Source organism: Microtus oregoni, unplaced genomic scaffold, assembly GCF_018167655.1.
Source record: "Microtus oregoni isolate MIOR12 unplaced genomic scaffold, Mior012 000002F_ref0000024, whole genome shotgun sequence".
Lineage (NCBI taxonomy): Eukaryota > Metazoa > Chordata > Mammalia > Rodentia > Cricetidae > Microtus > Microtus oregoni.
Window position 1 is genome coordinate 65676856 of NW_024543061.1, and position 21114 is coordinate 65697969.

At 46.9% G+C, this 21114-nt stretch overlaps 1 protein-coding gene across 1 annotated transcript in view; it reads left to right on the forward strand.

The window, feature by feature from the left end:
• The window catches only part of Ano2 (anoctamin 2), a 332789-nt gene that overhangs the window by 289758 nt on the left and 21917 nt on the right, over positions 1-21114 (forward strand). Inside the window, exon 22 of the mRNA XM_041635458.1 lies at positions 5117-5262. Within this exon, the coding sequence (XP_041491392.1) occupies positions 5117-5262 (146 nt within the window). The remainder of the gene's footprint in view (positions 1-5116; positions 5263-21114) is intronic.

The following is a 21114-nucleotide window of genomic DNA, read 5'->3' on the forward strand; positions in this document are numbered from 1 at the left end:
AGCCAGTAAGTAGCACCCCTCCATGGCCTCTACATCAGCTCCTGTGTCAAGGTTCCTGTATTTGAGTTCCTGTCCTGACTTCCTTTGATGATGAACAGTGCTATGGAAGTGTGACTCAAATAAACTCTTTCTTCTTGGACTTGCTTTTTGGTCATGATGTTTTGTCACAGTGATAAATGTCTTAACTAAGACAGCCATTACACTTCATTAGGTACATTGAAGCATTTTACTGCTAACATGCTGGGTCAACCTTGTGTGGCACTTTTAAGTTCTTTTCCTAGAGGAGAAAGTGGGGGGAACATCAGTGTCTGAGTGTTGCATCCCACCTCTCTTCTTAAACAAGCTTCCAGTTATCAGTAAGACTAGCAAGCTTGATACATTTGGGTCTTGAAGTTGTATTCTCTATTTTCTAACAGTTATTCAGTGATAGTCTATTAAAGCTAACGAACCAGATGTATTTTGTTCTGTAGGCACACAGTGTTTTAGAGACAGCGTTTGTTGTGGACCAACATCCAGAGTACATACAGATGATGCTAAAGCCGCATCTGGTCCCTTTGAAGCTATGCAACCAAGTTCTCCAGCACAGCTGCCAAGAACTGTCTTCATGTCAGTCAAACATCTGGAGAAGACACCTGTCTTTCAAGGACCTTACTGTTCTCTTGTGGATAGAACTGTAGACAGCCTGTAGGCAGGAGATGCCTTTCTTTCCATCCCTGGACATCTTATCTACCACTTAGCACATTATTTCTGGATTCAGAAGCCTTCAATAATTTAAGAGCGACACCAGCCCAGGCATATGTGTGACAGTGTGCTGGCATGTTCTCTGTCCATCAGCTTCCTGACAGATGAAAACAACACATTCTGGCTTGTGCTGAAAATTTAGCTTTCTTGTTTATGCTTTTTGCATATGTGTTTAAAAGTATGCCGTAGTTTAATCAATCACAACTACATACTAAGTCACAAAGCTCCACGCCAGTCCCTTCCCTCAGCCTCGCTGTCTATGTCTCTTGATGGATGTAGCGTCACTATAGTCATCTGTGAAGTAGGTGCCTCGCAAGCCTGGGGCTGCACGAAACTCTCTCCTGCTGAGTGAAGCTGGTCTCTGCATATTTCACATGTAAGCCACACAGATTTGAAGCATGCTTCATCGTTTCAGCCAGAGGTACTGGGGACTGAACTCAGGGTTCCATGTATGTCAGGCAAACACCCTGCTGTTGACTGGGGTTTCTGTCCCACCCGGTCCTGTAGCCATTAAGTCCCAAAGAAACACACAGAGGCCTACATTAATCATAAACCGATTGGCCCAGTAGCTTAGGCTTCTTATTAACTAATTCTTTTTTTTTTAGTTTTTGAATAATTTTTTAATTTTTTTAAATTTATTTATTTATTAAGGATTTCTGTCTCCTCCCCGCAACCGCTTCCCATTTCTCTCCCCCTCCCCCGATTATATCAGCCCAAAATTCTTGTTTGTGTTAGCCACATGGCTCAGTACCTTATTTGGTGAGGAAGTCACATCTTGCTTCCTCTGTATCTGGGTCACAACTGGAGACTGTGCTTCTTTCTTCCCAGCATTCTCGTTGCCCCGCCTATACTTCCTGCCTGGCTACTGGCCAATCAGCATTTTATTAAAAATAATACAAGTTACAGGATAAATGACCATTGTCCCACAGCACCCTGTTCAGTTATACTGCAGCCCTCTTGTTCTAGTTCCCAGTCTGCTAAAAGATACACATGGTCACCTGGCATGATTATGTGGGCAACTTCAAGAATGTGAGCCAGAGATTCTGCCACCATGCCCAGCGTTCTTGATCATCCTACAGGCTGCGTTTTGAACTTGGTCAGATGGAATCTCTATGTTGATGATCAATAATACATCTTTGACTTACCACTCAAGATCATACTTGGTAAGACTCAAATCAGAATCCAAACTCCTGGCAGTGTCCTTATATAGGATGTAGGTGGGAAACATGAGGTAAGCAGGTGTTAAGAGGAATCTTTCCTAGTCAAAAGAAAAAGTCAGTGGAGTCTGACAGTGAGGGAGGAATCATGTGAACTAAACATTATGCCCAGTGGTATTCAGTTCCTTTTGTGGAGCAGAAATATAATGGCCAACAGATCTGGGTTTGTGTCAAGACTATGTCTCATACTCAAGGCGTGACCTTCAGAAAGATATTGTACAAAGATTTGCCTTTGATATGATGTGTAATAAAAATAGCATGGAATAAATGCTTGGCTGTCTAGAAAATGTGGACACCAGAAGAAGGAAGAACCATTTTAGGGGGTTCTAGATAGCTGAATTATCACTGTGTGTCATGGACTTTTGTATCTTTTGAGTTCACAAATGTGACTGGCAGGTCCTGGCTCAGAAAAACCGCCTTTCTCCTCTGTCCTCAGCCTGAGGGCTTTTGGGTCAGAACTTAATCAGTTCTCACTTCCACAGTCTATGCCCAGCTTTCCCCAGAATCTGACAGGCAAGATGTATCTTTGAAAAACCGAAAAATGTGATTGGGACAGACACTTGTGAGGGAGAAGCCAGGTGGTTTCATACATTGTTACCTGGAGTGACGCTCACAGACAGATCTTTCCCAGAAAGTTGCACGCGTGGTGAGTGTCATGACAAGGACACGGCATGACACAGCTGTTCATTTGCGGTGTCCAATAGTGGGGTTTCCCTCACCTGAGATTGTTTCTCCTTTCTAATAGGTGCCTATGCAAAACAGATTTTGGATCTTACTGGGCTGTGCCCCTGAAATAGCATGCCCCTCACAACCCTGGCACAATTTCATTTTGAATTTAGCTTCAGTGTACACTAAAGCAAAACTCCAAATGGGCCTTTAACCAGCCAGGTAGATGGAGTGTGTGTGTGTGTGTGTGTGTGTGTGTGTGTGTGTGTGAGAGAGAGTGTGTGTGTGTGTGTGTCTGTGTGTGTGTGTGTGTGTGAGAGAGAGTGTGTGTGTGTGTGTGTCTGTGTGTGTGTGTGTGTGTGTGAGAGAGAGTGTGTGTGTGTGTGTGTGTGTGTGTGTGTGAGAGAGAGTGTGTGTGTGTGTGTGTGTGTGTGTGTGTGTGTGTTTTCTTTGCGTTTTGTGTGGAAAGAGAAATACCAGTTTCTCTGCTGCTTTGGAACTGAACCCCAGGCCCTGCATGTGTCACATAGGTTCTCTATCCCTCTTTCTTTTGTTTTTTTTTCTTGTTCTTTTACCCTTCTTTCCCTTTCCCTCTTCACCTTTATCTCTGTCCCTTCTCTTTCTCCCTCCCTTCCTTCCTTTCTTGGAGACAGAGTTTCAATGAACATCCCAGGCTGACCTGGAACTTACAATACTCTTGCCTTAGTCTCTAGGTGTTGGGGTCACAGGTATGTCCCTAGAAAGCACCAAATCTCTCACACATTGGAGCCTCTCCTAGACATACTTTGAGATGGAAAGAAAAGACAGATAGAAAGATAGATAGATAGATAGATAGATAGATAGATAGATAGATGAACCCTTCCACAGCAGCATTATCTCCATCATAATTCTGACTAGTGTGCCAGATCCTGTCCCCAAGGAACTGCCATTTTCTCTTGGACATAGCTTATAAGAACCTATGAACTCTCCTTTTCTGTATAGACTGATAAACCTAACACAACACTAATTCTCTTCAGAGACATCCCAGGAGGGCTACTTCCTCAAACACAGTGAAGTCTTACTAGGAACCTAAGTCTGAGAAACAAACTTGAACTTTGTCAGGAGTCAGGAAAGAAATAGCCAAGCAGAGGCGGTGTCATCATCACCTTTGACTCATGTAGAGCTAGGTTCTGACTTTTCCCTCAGTGAGGCCAACACCCGTGTCATCCATGGAACTGCCTGCTGCCCAGGTCCCTGAAGCAGAAGGCTCCACAGATCACATGGTCTGGGTGCAAGTCCATGCTGTGGAAAAACTCAGAGGTTTCCAGAAGCTTCCAGAGCCTTCCCGAGACTTGTCATTAAAAGAGGACATGAAAAAAAAATAACAAAACGACCCAGCAGATGCTCAGATGCAAAGGATAGGGTGGGGGTAACATCAAAGGAATTATTTTAACAAGAGAATGAATTGTAGGATCAGAATCACAGTTCGATGCTTCCCAAAGCCCCATCTGTTTGCTATACAAATTATAGGATTCCTTCTAAATCTGGGTCTGGAGAGCCTTTCTTTATACATTTTCTTACTGGTCACTGATACCCAGAGGAACCTTATGGGAATGACCTGCTCTTGGGAGCTATGTGTAGATTTACCAAACACTCCGCCCCCTTTCCTGAACTAATCCACATTTATAAGACTTTGGAGCCCCTCCCTGTCCTTGCCCTGCCTCCTGCGCTACAGTCTCGTCATCAGCCTTGGCCTCCTGCTCTTTCCTTGTCCTCTTAAGGTCTTTGCCCCCCACCCCATCCCCAGACCTTAAGTTCTGAAGCTCCTGGGCCTTTCTGCTGACCCTGTGCCTGCTCACAGTCATAGCCACCACCAGGCCATCTCTTACGTTTTCCATGACAGTCTCGGGCCTCTCTCTGCCTAGAGCACAGAGAAGCTTTTGACCCTAGGCATAATACAGCTGTCTACACAACGGTCTTGCAGAGCCCTCCACCCAGCCGGACTGGAGTTCTTTTAGATATGGCGTCTCTCCAGCTCATTCTCTTGTGCTGGTATTAGAAGGCGATCAGTGGGCTCCCCGGGCCCCTCCTGGGTACAGTCTTTAGCAGTTGCTGTTCCTTTAGCTGTGACCCATTACTGCTCCCAGCCTGTGGAACTCCTGTTCCCACAAACACCTAAGATTCTGACTCTGTGACATGGCACCGCACTCCTGACCTCAGAGCAGCGTGGGTAACCTGCACGAGATCTGGACTGCAGGCACCCGCTGTCGCGGCAGTATGTCTTGCAGGCAGGGAACTCTTGTCAGCTGCAGCCTTCGTAGATGGGTGACCTCAATGATAACCTTCTTCTCTGGCAGCGTGCTGAGGGTGGTTTCTTTATTATCTTAATACAAGACCTCCATGCTTGGTTCAGGGATGCCTTTAGCACCCCTGCTTCATCTCTTCCTCCTTTTCTGCAGCTGAAATAATTCTGTCCTCCAAGGCTTTTCGTGACGACTGCATTTGTTTTGTAGGAAGCTAAAGAAGCTCTTTCGAAAGCTGAAGGATGAGAATGAACCCGGAGAAAGTGGCCCCGACCACTCAAAACGTCCAGAGCAGTGGGACCTGGACTACAGCCTGGAGCCGTACACTGGGCTGACCCCTGAGTACATGGAAATGAGTAAGACCCCTCCACCCCCCGGCTTCCTTCTCTGGGTGACAGGTTCAGAGGAGGGACTGTGGGGCAGAGTTAGGGAATGATAGGGTGGCCTCAGGTACTCACTGCCCCTTCAGGGTTTCACAGTCCTGTGTTGGTGACCTTTTCTCTTGGTGCTCCTATGCTCTTCTGTAAGTAAAATGCTTGTTCTTCCAAGCTAAAAGGGAAAGAGGGACATCTTCACTTTAAGAACAGTTTCCATACCATGTAGGCTGGGAATCTACAAGCTTCTTTAAAGAAAGAACACAGGGAAAGTCCCACACTGACGGGGGAGAGGGGACTGGGTGTAGTGCTAGCTTTCCTGCAGAGGTTGGAGGGGGTGAGAGGAAGGGCCTAACAGCGAAGCATCTGGTTGCGTTCCTTAATTGAGGGGGCAGAAGCATGGGTCAGTGAGGGGGCAGAAGCATGGGTCAGTGCAGGCTGATCAAAGCTAATCATGGCACGTATGGCTTAGAAGGCAGGAGTTTCCTGTTAAGTGTTTTCTAACTCACATCAGCTGCCCTCAACTGGCCTTGCCAGAGTAACTCTGATTTTCTACTGGCATGGATATTTGGTAGCCTCTTTCTATCACTTGGAAGTAACAAATTAATAGTGTCGGGTACCACAGACCGTGAGCCAAGAGAAGAAGGTCATAGAATCTCGCCTTCCAGTGCGGCCCCTATTCCAATGCTCTAACACAGTGTACAGTTTTCTGTGCTCTCATGAAGCCTTGCTTCATCAAGATACATTTGCTCAAGTATGATAGTTGGTCAAAAATAGTTCATGATCTGATCATTGGTTCATTTTAACATAGCCCTTTCTGAAAGGAGTAGACCAATCTACCAAGCTACAGGAGTTATGTACAAACTCCTGAAGTACCCTGAAGTCATGTGATATAGAATTATCAAAGCATGGTAAGCTTGAGATTCCCAGCCCTCTTGTGCACTTTGCATCCCAACCTCTGGGGCCCTGTGTTCCAGCTTTAGGCAATGCTTCCTCAGCAGTGCCGTCCAGGACAGTTCCCCATCCTCTTGGGTAACGTGGTTGCCTACGTGCTTCTCTCCCTTAGCATTATGTTTGGTACCCACACTAATGGGGTCTTACTGAGTCATTATTCACAGCCCAGCTTCAGCAGACCTAGCCTATTGGGTTCCAAAGATCAGTGAGGAGGGGCGGGCCACGGCTCATTCATCTCTACATCCCCCAGAGAGCAGCGTGTTTCCTGGCTTAGCAGGCACTCAGTGTATATCACAAACAGATGAGAGCATGGATGAATGACTAAATGAGTGCATTTGCTAATTATCGAGGAATTTTTTGTTAACATAGTTAAGTTCATTGTAATAACTGTAAGAGGCAAGGGGAAGTTCACTTTTAAAGGCGGACTTGGTGGAAGGTGCATGAGGGGTCTCGGCTACAGTTTCTTTTCTTAGATATATGGTTGAACCAATAAGTTCTCCTCTGGTTTTATTGGCAATAACACGAAGAACGCACTCCAAGGAAGAGGGCTGGCAGATGCAAACAGCCTCACGGTCACAAGCATCTGTTGTTGACAACGAGAAGCAAACGGTGTTAGTGGTTTGGGGATGAGGAGATTTCTATGACAGACCTGGGGTTAGTGGAGAATCCTGAAGATAGGCAAGTTTCCACCTCACACGAGGATGGAGAAGAAGAATTGTAAAAGCTTGGTCATTAAAGTGACTGAACTCTTTGCTTCTCTTGAAGAATTGGACCGCAAGGGTCATGAGGCTAGAGAAAGGGAGGGAAAATGCAAGCGAACCCATTTAATTATTTTGTGGAGCACGCAACTTTTATTGAACACCTAGCAGGAGGAATCAAGCCAGAAACCAGGACAACTTCTTCGCCTTTTCAGATCGGTGTTGATATTGATTGTATCAACAACTTAATGATACTGAAATGTCTTGCTTGGGAAGTATGCCAAGCCTCTTTCTTCCACTTTGCTGAGAAGGTTGTCGGAGGCATTACAATGTGGAATTAGGTATAAGTAGAGGGGCAATGGTGTCTGGATTGTGTCCTTTTTATTACGGTTTATCCTCTTCGCTCTTAGAGGAGGTTTATTCTATACACAGTCAAGAACAGGGCTGCAGTATGAACTCCACCAAACCTTAGCATGCAACATAGGGAATGACCTGGAGTCAAGCCGTGGGGCTTCTAATCTTAACTGAGCAGCATGCTAGCTATATATGTGGCTCAGGGCTTAACGCTTAACATCAGCCAGGCCTAACTTTCCCATCCAAAAGATGGGTTTGGTGATATCTTCTTCCTCCTGGTGATTTAGGTATCAGAGTTCTTATGTCTTGGAACAAAGAGGTGAGTGCAGATTGAGCAAAAATAGAGATTTTTATTTTTATATTTTTTAAAAAAATATTTATTTTGTATACAGTGTTGTGCCTGCATGTATGCCTGCAGGCCAGAAAAGGGCACCAAATCTCATTATAGATGGTTAGGAACCACCTTGTGGTTGCTGGGAACTGAATGAACTCAGGAGAGCAGTCAGTGCTCTCAACCTCTGAGCTATCTCTCCAGCCCAGGTAATTTTAAAATGATAAGCTTCCAAGAGGGGCAGGAGGCCAGAGCAGAGAAAGTCCAGTCGCTGGATTGGTAGCAGCAGCATGGCGGATGAGGCAGGGTCATTTGCACAGTAAAAGCTTTGGCGCTCATTTGCATAGTGGGTGCTTTTCTTTTGGTGTGATGTTCTGTGACTTGATAAATACTTCTCTACATGACGCAATTTCATCCATTACACATCTCGTTAGCATCTTAAATCTTCACCAGGCTAAATTTGCTCTAGCGTTAAAATGATCACAGGTCACTTTCAGGTACTCTAGAATGCCTTTGCCTCTGAGCCAGTGGCTGATAGTTTCAGTGGGTCTCAGCTGAGGGAGTTTCCCAGCTCTCCTCTTTGCCTGCAAGTTTTCCTTGAATGTTAATTTTGCAGCCTCGTGTTTTCAGCCCCCCACCCCCTGTTCTCTGCCTCACTGGGATTGTGCTAGGAACTAGGCGAGGAGAAATACAGAGTAGTTAGACGGCGGTGCTTACTGACGTAGCCCCTCAACATTTGCCACGGTTGTTAAGGTCAAGAGTCCAATTTCTCTCTAGTGGAGAAGGTTTCCTACCAAAGCTATAGGGAGCCGTGAATTAGGCAGAAAAAGCATAAAGGCAGATCTGAGAGTTTCACTTGGAGGTCTGACTAAACACTGTAGGTGCTGCCTCCTGGCCGGGCCTCTGCTTGCTAAGCCTGGACTCTCCCACAGGTGGTGGCACAGCTCTTCTTGTTGTGTTTCAACAACCTACAGTTCCTGTTCCTCTAGTCACGTGACAACCATTCTCTTCTAACTAGGGGTTCAATGACCTGTCCCCCGACATCGCCCCATCTTCTCCAACTACAGCTCAAATGTTGAAGTCCTGAGGCCATCGCTGTGGGGCTGAGATTAATTGCTTCTTCACTCACAAGGCTAAAGAAATCTCACTTTTCTCAGTCCCAAGCTTAAAGCCTGTTAAATCCTAAAAAGGGAGAGAGACCTTAGGACTTGTAAGGTTACCTTTATTGTTTATTTTGAGACAGGGTTTCTTTGTGTACCATCCCTAGCTATCCTGGAACTTGCTCTTGTAGACCAGGCTGGCCTTGAACTCACAGAGATCTGCCTGCCTCTGCCCCTCAAGTGCTGGGATTAAAGGCGTGTGCCACCACCACCCGGCTTTTTTTTTTTTTAACTTGGAGTGAAATTCAAAAGATATTTTGAAGGGTCACCAGCAACCAGTCTTTCTTGCTTTCTGGAAACGCCCTCCAGAGCCTGCAGGAGTCACCCAGCTTAGGAGAATACAAGGTTCTCTGACCACACACCAGGGCTTCAGAGCCCATAGCTGCATCTGAGTGGGATAGTAGACAGAAATATGTCGAGTCTATTTACTAGATAGTAAACCAACCCCAGCTTCAGAGAAGAAGCAGGAGAAGTTGGAAAAGTCTCAGTGGCTATGAGTCAGGCAACTAAGAGTCACAGGGTTGAGATCTAATCTATGGAGTAGAATCCAGCTGCAGAGGCAGGACCAGGTTCAGATGGAGGAATGGGACCACATCAATATCAGGAACCTAACCCAGCTAAGGCTCGTGGGAGAGGTAGTTCTCGAAGGTGATAGATTAGTGGGGCTGCTGACATCACAATGCTAGGTGTGTGCTTTTCTCTGGGGTCCAGGTGAGAAAACTACAGATCTTTTTTTGGTCTGTGTATCCAATATGTTTTCTCAGATAGGACTTAAAATACCCATGTTCTCCTACAGTCTTACCACACACCAATACATGTATAATGTAGTCCTGGTTCTACTCCTGGTAGTATGTCTTCATCAATCTGTGCTTCATGTATGGCACATGTATGACAGATGGGGCCATCCGTGTGTCCACTGGAGTGCAGCGTCATCCTCTACCCTCAAATTGGATCAAAAGATGTTTGTAAAAAATGTAGTCTCTGCAGGGGACCGTTTGGAAAACCCTTTGCCAGGATGATTATTTTCTCTCCTCTTGCCTTTCTCTCATAATCCATTCATCAAGCATCCTTTCATATAGGAACCACCTGCTCGACCCTACTCAGGTGGCTCGTCTCCCATTACCACCCCACTCGTGTTTGGGGATTTCCTGTGAGGCAGGGCAGAGTCCCAAAGGAATGCCAGAAGAAGCGTTTCTAAGCTAGTTCCCTGGGAACTTCAGTCCTCTACCTCACCCTTCTTTAGTGTCTGTCGCCTCCCGGCCTCCAGCTGAGAAAGCTCACTTTTGTGCATGCCTGCCCTCTCTGACCTGCTGTATTTATGGTGTCTGTGCTACCTTTCCTCCGGCAGTATCTTCGGAGGCCACCACTACTGTGCATCGCCTTGGCCTCCTATGGTTGGGGCATTTTCTCCTACAGCCTCCACTCTCTTGGCTTGCCATTGTGGTTGTTTTTGTTCTTTGATCCTGTTACTCTGTTGTTCAAGAGCCCATCTGGCCCCTCTTATTCCTTTCCCTGGCCAACTTTGCATGTTCCTTTTGCTCTGGAATTCTCCAAGTCTTTTCACTCATACATGCAAAGCCAGTTTTATGTTTCTGGCTCCATGAAGGGTCCTCTCCCTTCATAGTTTAGGCCCTTATCCCGCAGGATTTCAGAGACATTGCTTCCTAAAGTAGAGGTTCCCAATGGTAAGACATTCACAAAACTTCACAAGAACAAGCCTTCCCTGTTTGACAGAGCATTTCCCAGTGCCCCTCACAGCCTGAGTACTGATAATTTCTAGACAACCCCATAAAGGAATCTCTGTGTAAATGAGGGTATCCGTTTGTGTCTCCTCCTCTAGGCTGCAGGCACCTCTCTGCAGGTCAATCCTCAAGCATTTATGAGCTGATAATCCAGTGGGTGGATTATCAAGACTGTATCATCCTTGTTTCTCCTTTTCTGCTCCTTCTCTTCCTCCTTTCATGCCCCCCTCTGCCCTTCACTTCTGCCTGCTCCCCTCCCCCACTCCAGGCTATTATTCCCTCCTTCCCAGAATAAGGCAGGGAAACAAGAGAAGGTGTAACATGAGCCCATGCATGTGCTCCTCCATGGCAGCTCTGGGAAACAACTAGAAGGCCAAAGTGAGCAGACAAGTCAACGTCCTAGGGAGTAATCAGTCCTGCCATTCCTCCAGATGGCTCACTTACCTGGTGATGGAGTTGCTGCCATTCTTTTCCCTCTAATTTCTCCTCACCCTTATCCCTGAAGCAAAGACTGGCCTCTTGCATCTTTCCCTGATCAATGTAAGGTCCAGTGAGCCACCTCCTTCCTTCGTGCATTCCTGGAGTGTTATGTGTCTGGGGGATGAGGGTCTAACTCTGCCTTGAGCCTGGGGCCTGCCATCCCTCTGGGCCTTTCTTCCTTCACAATAAGGGGAGTTAAACCAGAGGATGCATGTCCCCGGATGCGACACAACCCACCTGTCATCTCTGATTAAAGCTGGTGGTGCCATGTGTCAGAAGAGACTGGCGCATAACTAACATTTTGGGAAGAAGATAAAAACCGAGTCAGTGTGCTCTTGCTTTGTAAGATGGTCATGTGTCACAGAGAGACAGTAAGAGAAGTTTCTGGATTCACCAGCGGAAACAAGTGCTGCTTCTCATTCTTATGTGAGGGAGTGTCTGAAGTCCCATACAGAGTTTCAAACTGAAACAAGGTTCCTTTCTGCTGCTGGTGTCTTCCTTTATGAATAACTGCTAAATGGTGCACCTCAAACCCAAGAAACTGAAGGTCGTCCCAACGATTCACTGGTGGAACCGAGCCTAGAGGACTCTCTCCTACCATTCTACAAGAGGTTTTGATGAGGCCTGGTAGAGAAGCGGAGGGACAGAGGGGAGTGAGCTTTCTTCCTTCCTTCTCCACTGGCTAGATCTCCCCAATTCCAGAAGGCCACTTGTCTTGGACTTTGAACAAAAATGAGAGCCCTGAAGCCAAAGCTGCCCGCTCCCACTGGTGTGTCTGACACGGTGATCCTGGGCCTTGCTCTCAGCTGTCAGCTTCCTTCCCCAGCTCCCCAGGACCACCCATGCCGACAGGAAGTGTGCTGAGCCCACTGCAGCCTGTCTGTTGTAATGGCAGGGCAGGTCATCAGTGGGGGGCGGCAGCAGGGAGAGATGTATTATATTTACGTTTTTCTAAATTGAGCTGGAAACCTGGGGGGGGGGGGGCAGACACAGATCTGGGGGAGGGGCCTGAGGTGAAGGGGAAGCTGGAGTGGGAAGGCTGGAAGTCCTTCTGAGGAGGAGGGAGTTTCCTGGGGGCAGCGGTGGATGTGGGGATGGGCTGGTTTCAGACAAAGGGAAACCTGAGAGTTGAGGGATTACTGGAAAAACCTGTGAGGGAGGGGAGCAGCACGCTTTCAAGGGAATCTCCAATATCAAACCCTCTTCCTGAAGAGCTTACTAAGAAAGACTTCAAGGGTAACTCCCCTCCCCCAACGCCGGCGGGGGGGGGGGGGGGGGGAAGAAAGCTGACCCAGGAGCAGGCCACAGTGTTAATCATCATGGTCCCCAACCCCAGAAGGAGGCTTCAAAGCTCTTTTGCCATAGGACTCTCTCACAGCCCAACTATGGACTTTCCCTAAGGACCCAAGGAGGAGAAATTCCTCTGCTGTTAGAAGAGCTACAGGGCAAGTTCTCTGAACACTTGTCACTGTCAGACCTAACCTATAGAGCAGAACTTGGCAGCGGGGTGGGGGGGGTGGGGGTGGGGGTGTAGCCCCAAATTTAATCCTGTATTGATATACTTAGTGACAGGGTCCAGATGAAATTCTTGATAAAATTTCATTGTTATTTTATCTTGATAAATCAATGATAGCACTGTGGGCCTTTCCCACCTGAAGACAAGGCCTATGTTCAAAATATCCTCTCATGGGTGGGGAAAGCTTCTTGGGGATAGAATAGGCACGGTAGACACTCCATGAGTGTTTGCTGCTGAAGGAAAAAGATGGTGAATGAAAGCAAATGGTACTCAGGCCCCACAGACATCACCTTTCAAGGAGTCCCCTTGCTGTGCAGACTCGGTTGGGATGGCCCGTCCCACCTAGAGGTGCAGAATCTCCGTATGCAATGATGCACTGTGATCCAGATGTGTCATCCTGAGACCAGATGCCCTGGCAGTTGTGGTTTGAATCTGAACCGTAACCCCCCAACCTCGTGTTTTGAACGTCAAGCCCCTATCTAGCGGTGCTATTTTGGAAGGCTGTGGTACATGTTGGAGCACGGGCTTAGCTCTTAGAAGTAAGACACCAGAGGGAGTTGCTGAAGGTTATATCCAGAACTCTGGTTCCAACTTCATTCTCTGCTTCTGGGTCGGCTGTGACATGGCATGAGTAACCTTTGTCACATGCTCCTGACACCACGAGCCATGCAAATGCAACAAATGTGGAAAGTTGGTGCTGGGAGTGGGGACGGAGCCGCTTACATTGGTGGGAAGATGCAATCCCATTCAGGGTGGGTCTTCTTCCTCTTGCTTCCTGTCCCACCCCCCAACCCCCACCCCCAACAAGGCACAAAGCCGGTGGAACAAAACTCGGAGTGTGTGCTCCAAGACAGTGGCTGAAAGCCCCGGGAAATTCCTTTCCCGGGAGTCATCCTGTTTATAGGAACTGAGTCATCCCACTGGATAATTGGGTACCTGCCCCCTTCTCTAAATGGCACTTAACCGCAGTCCGGGCAGCTCAGAGGGCCCCGTTCCAGGGCTTCTGGGAAAGAGGGTGAGTCCCAGGCCACTTGTCTCCTCTTACTTCCGAGGTAGACTTTGCTTGACATCGTCTGCACCCTGTAGCCCTCCCGCCTCCCACTGGGACTTAGAAACAGGCGCCTTACCTGGATGCTATATTCCTTACCACCTCTGTTGCTGCGCCTGCCACACAGACGGTGCCTGGCCAGTGCTGGGGAAAGGAACGAGTGGCTGGAGACAGGGATGGGTGATGAGGAACTGAGCAGGTGCAAGATCCTCTTTGTTTAAGACACACTGGGAACTACTCTGCTTTTCTATTTCTCGTACAACCAGGGAACTCAGAAGGGAGCTTTGTCAACCTGTCGTAGCCATGTTATAGGTCCCCGGAGTAGGCATATCTGTGTTTTCCCAGTTATTTCCTTTTCAATAACATTTCCATAAACTTTATTGTATTTTCAAATCTAATTTTATTTTCATTTTGTTGACTTTTCTGCAGCCTTCTGGAGAAAAAGGACTAAAACACACAAGGGTCCTCTTTGTAATGTTTTGGAAGCACTGCTCAGGTCTCTCCTGATTTCCTGGCCTCTGTCTTTCAGTTGCTTTGCCATAGTGATAGATGTGGCAGAGGGAAGGAGGGGTAATCAAGCCTATGGCTGCCCTTCACACTCTCTAGTCGTGTGTGTGTGTGTGTGTGTGTGTGTGTGTGTGAGAATAAGAGTGAACAGATCACTCCATGTGTATATCCACCAGAAACCACTGGAAATCACCAGGTGGCTCTCAGAAGTAAATCAGTTGATCTCAACAGCTCATTTCTCTCTCTCGTTTGGTTGCAGGGCTGGGGAGCGAGGAGAGGAGTGGTAACTGAGTCTCCTTCAGGGACAAAGAAATGAAGACATTCAGAGCCAAGTGGACCTTAGAGGTCTCTCTGGGTATTGCACTGATATTTCATGTGGCAAACTCTTGATATTTAAATTGATACTATAAGCCTGTCCCTTCTGGTCTGGGCTTCCTGAAGTTTCCGAATGGAGCCTGGTCCATTGTGTAAACCCCATACAGAATGGAGTTGAGTTTAATTTGCTGCCTTTGTTTTTGAGTCAGCTTGTGAATGTCAGTCATTCAGGCAGAAAAGAGCTTGAGTCCCAGCATCATCGGGCAGACCATCAGCATCTCTTCTGCGTGGTCTTCAAGCCAAACACAGTGATTACCAATTGTGTGGTACCTTCCGGGGGCCCTGCTGGGGAAGCGAGCTATTCCTGCCTGTACTGGCTGATTTTGTGTGTTAACTTGACACAAGTTAGAGCCATCAGTGAGGAAGGAGCCTCGGTAGAGGAAATACCTCCATGAGGTCCAGGTGTATGGCATTTTCTCAATTAGTGATCAGTGGGGGAGGGAGCAGCCCATAGTGGGTGGTGCCATCCCTGGGCTGCTGGTCCTGGATTCTATAAGAAAGCAGACTGAGCAAGCCAGGGGTTGCAAGCCAGTAAGCAGCACTCATGCATGGCCTCTGCATCAACTCCGGCCTCCAGGTTCCAGCTGCCTGAATTCCTGTTCTGACTTCCTTCAATGCAATGATGGACTATGATCTGGAAGTGTAAGCCAAATAAACCCTTTCCCCACTAACTTGCTTTTAGGTCATGGAGTTTCACAGCATCAATAGAAACCCTCCCTAAGACAGTGGCCAATGTTCTGCAGCAGTGCGTTAATGCGGCCACCAGTGTCAGATCAACTCTGTGACACTGTCATGGGTGTTTATGTGTTCCTCTTCCTCCATGCTTCCTCGGAGCTCTTAAAAAGTAGATAGCGATCTGTTTATCCTATAATAAAATGTGTGGCTATAATAGAATGTCACAGGCTGGGTAATTTATAAACAATAAAATGTATTTGACTCATGGTTCTGGAGTCTCGGAAGTCCAAGCCACTCATGAGACCCTCCTTGCTGTGTCAGCCCACCGTGGGAGGCAGAAGGTCAAGAAAGCACAGGAGAATATAGAACAAGAAGGGACAAACTTACTTTTTAAATAAAATCACTCTCCTAAAAATGAACCTCATTCTAGAATGATATTAACACATCCACAATGGCAGAGACCTTGTGGTTAAATTGCTTCTCAAAGATCCTATTATAATAGCACATGAACTGGGCGGGGAAGGGAGCACATTCAAACCATAGCACAGTTAATCTTTGTTTTCTAGCAGTGAGCATGAAGTCCAGGGAGCCGACTCCTCTGTAAATGTTTGTTGAATGAATGACAGATCAAGTGAGGGAGTGAATGGTAGCTATTGAGTAATCATACTTTTGTCACCCGTGCTAATGGCCCCCCTCCCCCCGCCTGCATCAGAGGCCCAGTCTGAGGATGTAGGATGTACTCCCTTCTTCCCACTGCCCCCTTCAAGTCTGAGTCCAGCAATGCTCCCAATTCTTTTTTGTTTGTTGTTAGACACTCTTAGGAGAAGGGGATTGCTTTCCTTAGGGTTTCTATTGCCGTGAAGAGATATCATGACCATGGCAATTCTTATAGAGGAAAGACATTTAATTGGGGTGGCTCACAGTTTCAGAGGTTTAGTCCATTATTGTCATGGTGGGACATGGTGGCATGCAGACAGACATGGTGCTGGAGGAGGAGCTGAGAGTTCTACATCTTGCAGGCAACAGGAAGTGAACTGATACATCAGGTGTATCTTGAGCGTATATGAGATCTCAAAGCCTGCCTCCACAGTGACGTAAATCCTCCAACAAAGCCATACTTACTCCAGCAGAGCCACACCTCCCTAATAGCACCACTTCCTTTGAGGGCCATTTTCTTTTAAACCACCACAGGAATGGTGAGACATAGCTTTAAAATGTGGGTTTGTGAAACAATACTGGGTTAGTGCTGTGGGCTCTTCCAAAACTGTTCAGCAGGAGAAATTGTCTCCTCCGTAAAAAGACAAACACACCATGTATCCTTGCTCCCCTGCCTCACCCGCCACTGGGTCACAAAAGGAAGACCATTAAGGTATCACTTTTATTTCTGTTTTCTTAAGATGAAAATGGAGAGACAAATCCTCCAGTAGAAAATGAAGCCAGACAAATGGAGCAAGAGACAACAAAAACTAATTCTTTATGCGCAGTGTTTGAAACTGTGTTTCAGGATTCTCCTCTGCCATCTAACAGCACGAAACACAACATGTATGATTTTCCGAGTTATTATAATCTAACTCAGGAGTCCTCAACCCTTGGGTCATGGCATAGCAGATAGTTACATTATGATTTATAACAATAGCAAAATTATGGTTACGAAGTAGCAGTGAAGATAATTTTATGGCTGGGGGTCATAACATGAGGAAGTGTATTAAAGGCACAGGATTAAGAAGGTTGAGAACCTTTGATCCAACGGAACTGCTCCTTTTCCAGTCAAGTCCCCTAGACGAGCACTTCTGTGCCTCAGTGGGACATTGGTGGCACAGGAGCCTCAGGGCCTCATTCAACCAGAAAGTGCAGTTCCCAGTTGTCCCTGTGTTGGTCCTGTGCTGAGAGCCTTTGCTTGGCATCACCCAATTGTCAACCAAGGGTTCTCACTATTCACTATTTCTATCTTTTCAGTAGATCTTATCTGTATTATTCATAATGAAGTTGGACATTTGTCTGTTTTCTTATATAATCTTATTTTTAGCATCAATGTTAATGAGTTTTAATTTTTATTAATTAAATCAGCTCATGGATAATTTCATCTATGCATTCTGGTATTCTCACTCCCCCCCCCCCGCTTTATTTCCCTCCTCTTCACACATCCATATCCCCCACCTGTAGCCTTCATTTTGCTTTGGGACCCACTGAGTTTAATCAGGAAGACCTGTGTGACCAGGGTGGCAAGCTATATACTGGAGCACAGTAGGCTCAACAGTGGTCACTCAGAAGTAAGGGGAAAGTTCCCCTAAGTCCCTCCCTCATACATGACTGACTGTTGGCAGCCCCAGTTCAGCTCAGGCCCAGTGCCCATAGCTGTTATGACTTCATGATTTCAAGGGCTCTGCCGTGTCTAGCAGGTGGCATTTCTCACTATCTTCTGCCTCTTATTACTTTAATGGCATCTCTTGCTCTGTTCCCTGAGCCTTGGGGTGGTATAAACATCTTGTCTAGAACTGAACCCTTGTCTACCACTCATTCTCAGTATCTTGGGCAGCTATGAGTCTCTGTATTTATCACTGTTCACTGACTGGGCCCTGCAGTAAAGTTTGCGTATGGCTACAAACACTGATATTTAGGCAGCTTACTATCATTTAGCAAAACTCTAGGTGTAAGTTATCTGCTAGGGCTTATGGCTTCCTCAGGCATGGACATTCATCTGGGTTTACCAGATGTGGATTCCTGCTTGTTGAGCCAAGATCAAATCCAATCGGAGAGCCATTGGTCACTGTTGTTCAGGTGGGCTCTATGTGCCTGGCAGAATGGTGTCATAGTTTGTTAGGTTCAGAACTGGGTATGATCGCTGATGCCTTTGTCAACCTGAAGCATCCTCTGGCACACTAAATGCTTCCTGTAGGGGATGGGGGTTCCCAGATCTGTTCCAGCTTGATCCCTGTCTCTTGCAACCACGGTCTTGTGGTGTCTCTAGCAATGGGGTCTATTTGAAGGCTCCAGCTCTCAGTTCTCCTCAATGGGATTCTCTGCTTTTACTAAACTGAAGGGAGAGGGGCATAAAAGGGTTATCATAATATTCATTAGCATTGGGGCATTCTTTTGACCTTCTGCGAAGTGTCCTGTGCCTGTCACAGCAAGCAACTAGTTTTGCTTTTTGCTGTGTGTGTGTGTGTGTGAGAGAGAGAGAGACAGAGACAGAGAGACAGACAGAGACAGAGAGACAGAGAGAGAGAGAGAGAGAGAGAGAGAGAGAGAGAGAGAGCGCTTCATTTGTAAAACAGATAACATTTAAATATCTGTTTACGTGACAAGCACCACAGAGGGCAATACAGATGCAGTAAAGGGTGGAATACAGAAATATAGTATCTGTTCCCAAGGCCTGCCCACCCCTAGGGAGTGGCGTGTCTAGGACTCCATGGAAGGGTCTAGAGATGCCTTCAGCAGTTTAGTCTAGCTGGGGAAGTGGGGAAGGAGAGACTCACGGGGGCGGGGTGGGGGAGTCTGAGTTGAGTCTGAATAATGAGTAACAATTCACTCTGCAGAACATGGAGGAAATTAGAGTGGCGGTGTGCAGCGAGGCTCCCAAATGCACAGATGGTTTGGGATGGTTGGAAAGCAGGTAGAACTGACCTCAAGCATTCCAACTAAAACTAGCCCTACGAACAAAATACGGACTAGACAGGAAGAAATGAGTAAGTCTGGGTCAGATTGCAATGGGCTTTGAATGCCAGGCCAAGGGTCTGGGTTTTCTGTGTATGCTTGTATATGTTCACACACAATGGAAGACTCCAGACTTAATATGTATGCTTGTGTGTGCACACACAATGGAAGGCTCTGGACTTTATATGCATGCTTGTGTGTGCACACACAATGGAAGGCTCTGGACTTTATATGCATGCTTGTGTGTGCACACACACAATGGAAGGCTCTAGACTTTATATGTATGCTTGTGTGTGCACACACAGTGGAAGGCTCTGGACTTTATATGCATGCTTGTGTGTGCACACACAATGAAAGGCTCTGGACTTTATATGAATGCTTGTGTGTGTGCACACACAATGAAAGGCTCTGGACTTTATATGTATGCTTGTGTGTGCACACACAATGAAAGGCTCTGGACTTTATATGCATGCTTGTGTGTGTGCACACACAATGGAAGGCTCTGGACTTTATATGCATGCTTGTGTGTGTGCACACACATTGACAGGGTGGATATTTCCATTGATGACTCTTAAATAGATGAGTGACAATCAGAGTTGTGTTCCACTGTTATCTCTCCATCCACCGTGCCCAGGGTGTTCTGCTTTTTCTGCTACACCGCTCATTCTTTTCACCAGGTAGACTGTCCTGAAATGTGCTTGCTGGCTGCTGCCTCATTTAGTGTCTTTCACTCCTCCTTGTTATTTTAGCCCAAGCCCAGGTAATCGCTCATGATTTTAATTGTCTCCAGCATCAGGCAGTGGAAGGCTGGTGGTTATTTAGGAAGGTTCTTAGCTGCTGGAGTGCAAGCAGAGGAAACCCACGGAGTTTGTGCCCAGATGGGTTTCCAGGCTTCCTGCTTCCAACCGGTATTTCTGCAGCACTATACAGCGGGGCTTTGTAAAGATTTACTTGAAAATCAACTTATGGATTCTTCCCTAATTGGCTTGGCCAGGGTTAATCTGCCACTGGCCCAGGCAAGCTGGCTTCTATTATGGAGCCACACTGAGGATTTCCGGTGTTGCTCTTGTCCTAAGGGAAGCTGGCTGTTTTTAGACACAAATCTTGGTGTTGGTGAAGGCCAGCATCCTTGCATCTGAAGTGAACCCAGCAGGGATCCCATTTGACTCAGCCCTCCAGACTTTCCCTTGAAAGGAGCAAGTCTTGGATTTGGCATCTGCATGCTAGAGGGTTATGATTTTATTTTATTTTATTCTCTCCCCAAGATTAAATAGAGACTCGCTGTTTATTCCCACCTCTTTAGATAACTTCTTGGAAACGTTCAAGGGTGCCCAGTCCAAGCTGGAAGCACCTGAGACATCAGAGGATGTGTAGAGAAGGGGCCAGGGTACCCTGTGCCTCTCTTCTGAGGTTGCCCCCTGTTGAGCACACCCATTTACACGCAGGGTGGGAGACCAGAGCTTTTTAGGAGATTGGAATAACTACTAAACACACCACACTTGCACCAGAAAGCAGTGATGTTAAGAGAAGAGCTTATGTCTGGGCAGTCTGTCAAGGCGAGAGAGCAAACACTCGGGGCTACCCTTGGGGATGGGACAACAGTTGACTAAATGGCCCCGAGGTTCATAAGAAAGAGATAAGCATGAAAAGTGAAAACTCCTGCTTCCTTCATGGTCCATCAAGGATGCTGGATTTCCCAGGGCCATTCACAGGCAGGGGGTAAGGACATATTACAGGAAAGATTAACTGCCCCTTCCCACCCCACAGTGTCCTGGTTAAGGCCTTTAGGGCTCTGAGGTTGTCACAGGGTTCTTCTGGAGGAAGTTTCTTATGGTTAGAAGGTTTACCCTACACTCACTGAACTGAGACGACTAACTTCAGACGCTAAGGAGTGATGAGTTCATGTATGTATTTAAATGTAGACATGGGTGTTACAGGTTTTAGAAAGCTAGACCAACTTGTTTAGTTTCCTTGGTTAGAGTTAGGGTCAGGGTCCACTCCCCTTTGTTCCATCTATCCTAGTCCTACTCCATGACTTCCAAATTAAATTTTCTGTGAAGCATCTTTTGAAAGATGTGCCAGGTACTGATGCTTTCCAAGCTTTTGTGATGTGTGGTGTGTGTGTGTGTGTGTGTGTGTGTGTGTGTGTGTGTGTGTGTGTGTGCATGCGGGGATCAGAAAACAGACTGTGGGCATCAGCTCTCTCCTTCCACCTTGTATCTGAGGCAGAGTCCCTCTTGTTTCTGCACTGGCCACCCCAGAGTACCTGGTCCATGAGCTCCTTCGCATCCCGGCTTCCCAGCTTGCTGCTGTAATGCTGGCGTTACAGGCACATTCTTC